Genomic DNA, 1,914 nt, shown 5'->3' on the forward strand with positions numbered 1-1,914 from the left:
CATTTGAATAACTAACAAATAATAAATTACTATATCAATACCAATTCCACTATAATTTATCAAGCTTAGTAACTAAGATGTATTTTAGTCTAACAATATATGAAATGAACAGACCAAAGACACCCTACCTCCTTGAAATCTTGGTTCAAAAGAAAGACATGGCATCCAAACATGTTAAAATGGTTGAGAAAGCCACTAGGAGTACATTCTGAGCTTCCGATTTGCTATTCATGTCATACATAGAAGTGTATATAAAGGAGCATTTCCAAAAATGGAAGGAGTTGGGCGGGGTATCACTATATTTGATTTATTACTTGAGCAATATCTTAGACAAATAGAAAAGATAAGACCTTATTTTATATTAACTTGTCAATATCGGTAATTTGAGTTTCTAATTTGTACAAAAATATAGACTTAGTAATATGACATCACAAACATTAAATTTGAACCAGTGCTGCATTCAACATACCATGCGACACACAAAAATCAATGTTTTCCAAGTTTGTTTTTTTTAATTTACTTTTAAATCAACAAATTGAGTAATGTATAGTACTAACATTTGAATTATAGTCTACAGTTTGATACCAAACTTATTGACATAAATTCATGAAATAGTAGTTCAATAACAATTTGAATGCCAGTCAACAAACGAGATGACATGGCCTTTCACCTGCAACCCTTCTGGAAATGATTAATGGGTATTAATAAAGGTTACAAAGTGAGAATAAAATATTTAAATTGATAACTGATGTATTGATATCTATCTAATAACACAGAATTAGAACAATACAGACGAACAAACAGATGACATAGCCTTTCACCCATGACCCGTCTCGAAAAGGATAATAAACTATAATGTTTAAAAACTACTTATCCAATACAAAAAGGTGCATTTCTACTATGAGTGATGATGTTGGTTTAGCCTACTAATAAATACATGCACTGACTTTTCCTAGTCATTTCTGGAACTTCACTAAAATCACAAAGAAGTGTATTTTTATGTTTTATTAGTATTCCACTTACTATCTATCAAGCAGTATAAACGCCTCTAACATACTAACAGTAGGATTATATTATGAACTAATCTTTAACCACCCTTGAATATGTACAACTCTTTACCTGGCCCCTTGACAACAATAGTCAGGTTTTTATCTGGCTTGTCCTTGTGCTGGTCTGTGGGATCAGTCAGCTTTTCTGTCCATCCTTCACCATGAATGGTGCAGGTGAAAGAATTATCCTTGACCTACGAGATTATAGATTTAAAGAAAACAAAAAAATAGACATCTACAAATTTTACACACACACACACAGTAATATTTCAGTATAAGTGGCTTTAGATGTTATGTTACTTCAGGTAAGTACAGGACTGACACCATTTCCCTGAGCTAAAACAGCACTATTACTGTACTCAAGATTCTCACTAAAATATTAAAAAAAAAAACAACACAGATACGTAAACAATTAACATCTGGCATTAACAATGGTAATCATGCATTTTTTCTTTTAATAAAAATTAAATTTCTGAAACTACTAAACAGAAAATTTTTTTTTCAAAGTTACGTTTAATAAATTAAAAAGAATTTAGTGACCTGTTCTCTTGTTGGCCCACCACGGGAAAACGTACCCAGCGAAAAGAAGCCTGGAAACTAAAAAAAAATAAGGAAGAAATTAAAACAAAAACCATGCTATGAAGTTATACTCCTTAACAATACACAACTAAATATTAATGCCCAAATTGTAAATATTACTATAACAGATTAAGAATTATTTTTATATTATGACTTTTCTATACATTCTACAATGCTCAATAAGCTTAACCAGTTTTAACATTTATGTACGGTTTCCTAGTAAAATATTCAAATACCACCGGCACAATGCCCATTACTATGAACAGATTTCTGAAGAAGAAGAAAC

General features: G+C 30.8%; 1 protein-coding gene across 2 annotated transcripts in view; it reads right to left on the reverse strand.

Annotated features, from left to right (window-relative positions):
* LOC106470051 (saccharopine dehydrogenase-like oxidoreductase) overlaps window positions 1–1,914 on the reverse strand; it is a 35,210-nt gene that overhangs the window by 4,206 nt on the left and 29,090 nt on the right. For both annotated transcript variants that reach the window (XM_013930575.2, XM_013930576.2), the window contains exons 9-10: window positions 1,590–1,646; window positions 1,120–1,243 (exon numbers count right to left, since the gene is read on the reverse strand). In XM_013930575.2, coding sequence (XP_013786029.1) covers window positions 1,120–1,243; window positions 1,590–1,646 — 181 coding nt within the window. The remainder of the gene's footprint in view (window positions 1–1,119; window positions 1,244–1,589; window positions 1,647–1,914) is intronic.

The sequence above is a fragment of the Limulus polyphemus genome, unplaced genomic scaffold (genome assembly GCF_000517525.1).
Source record: "Limulus polyphemus unplaced genomic scaffold, Limulus_polyphemus-2.1.2 Scaffold3792, whole genome shotgun sequence".
NCBI classification, from domain to species: domain Eukaryota; kingdom Metazoa; phylum Arthropoda; class Merostomata; order Xiphosura; family Limulidae; genus Limulus; species Limulus polyphemus.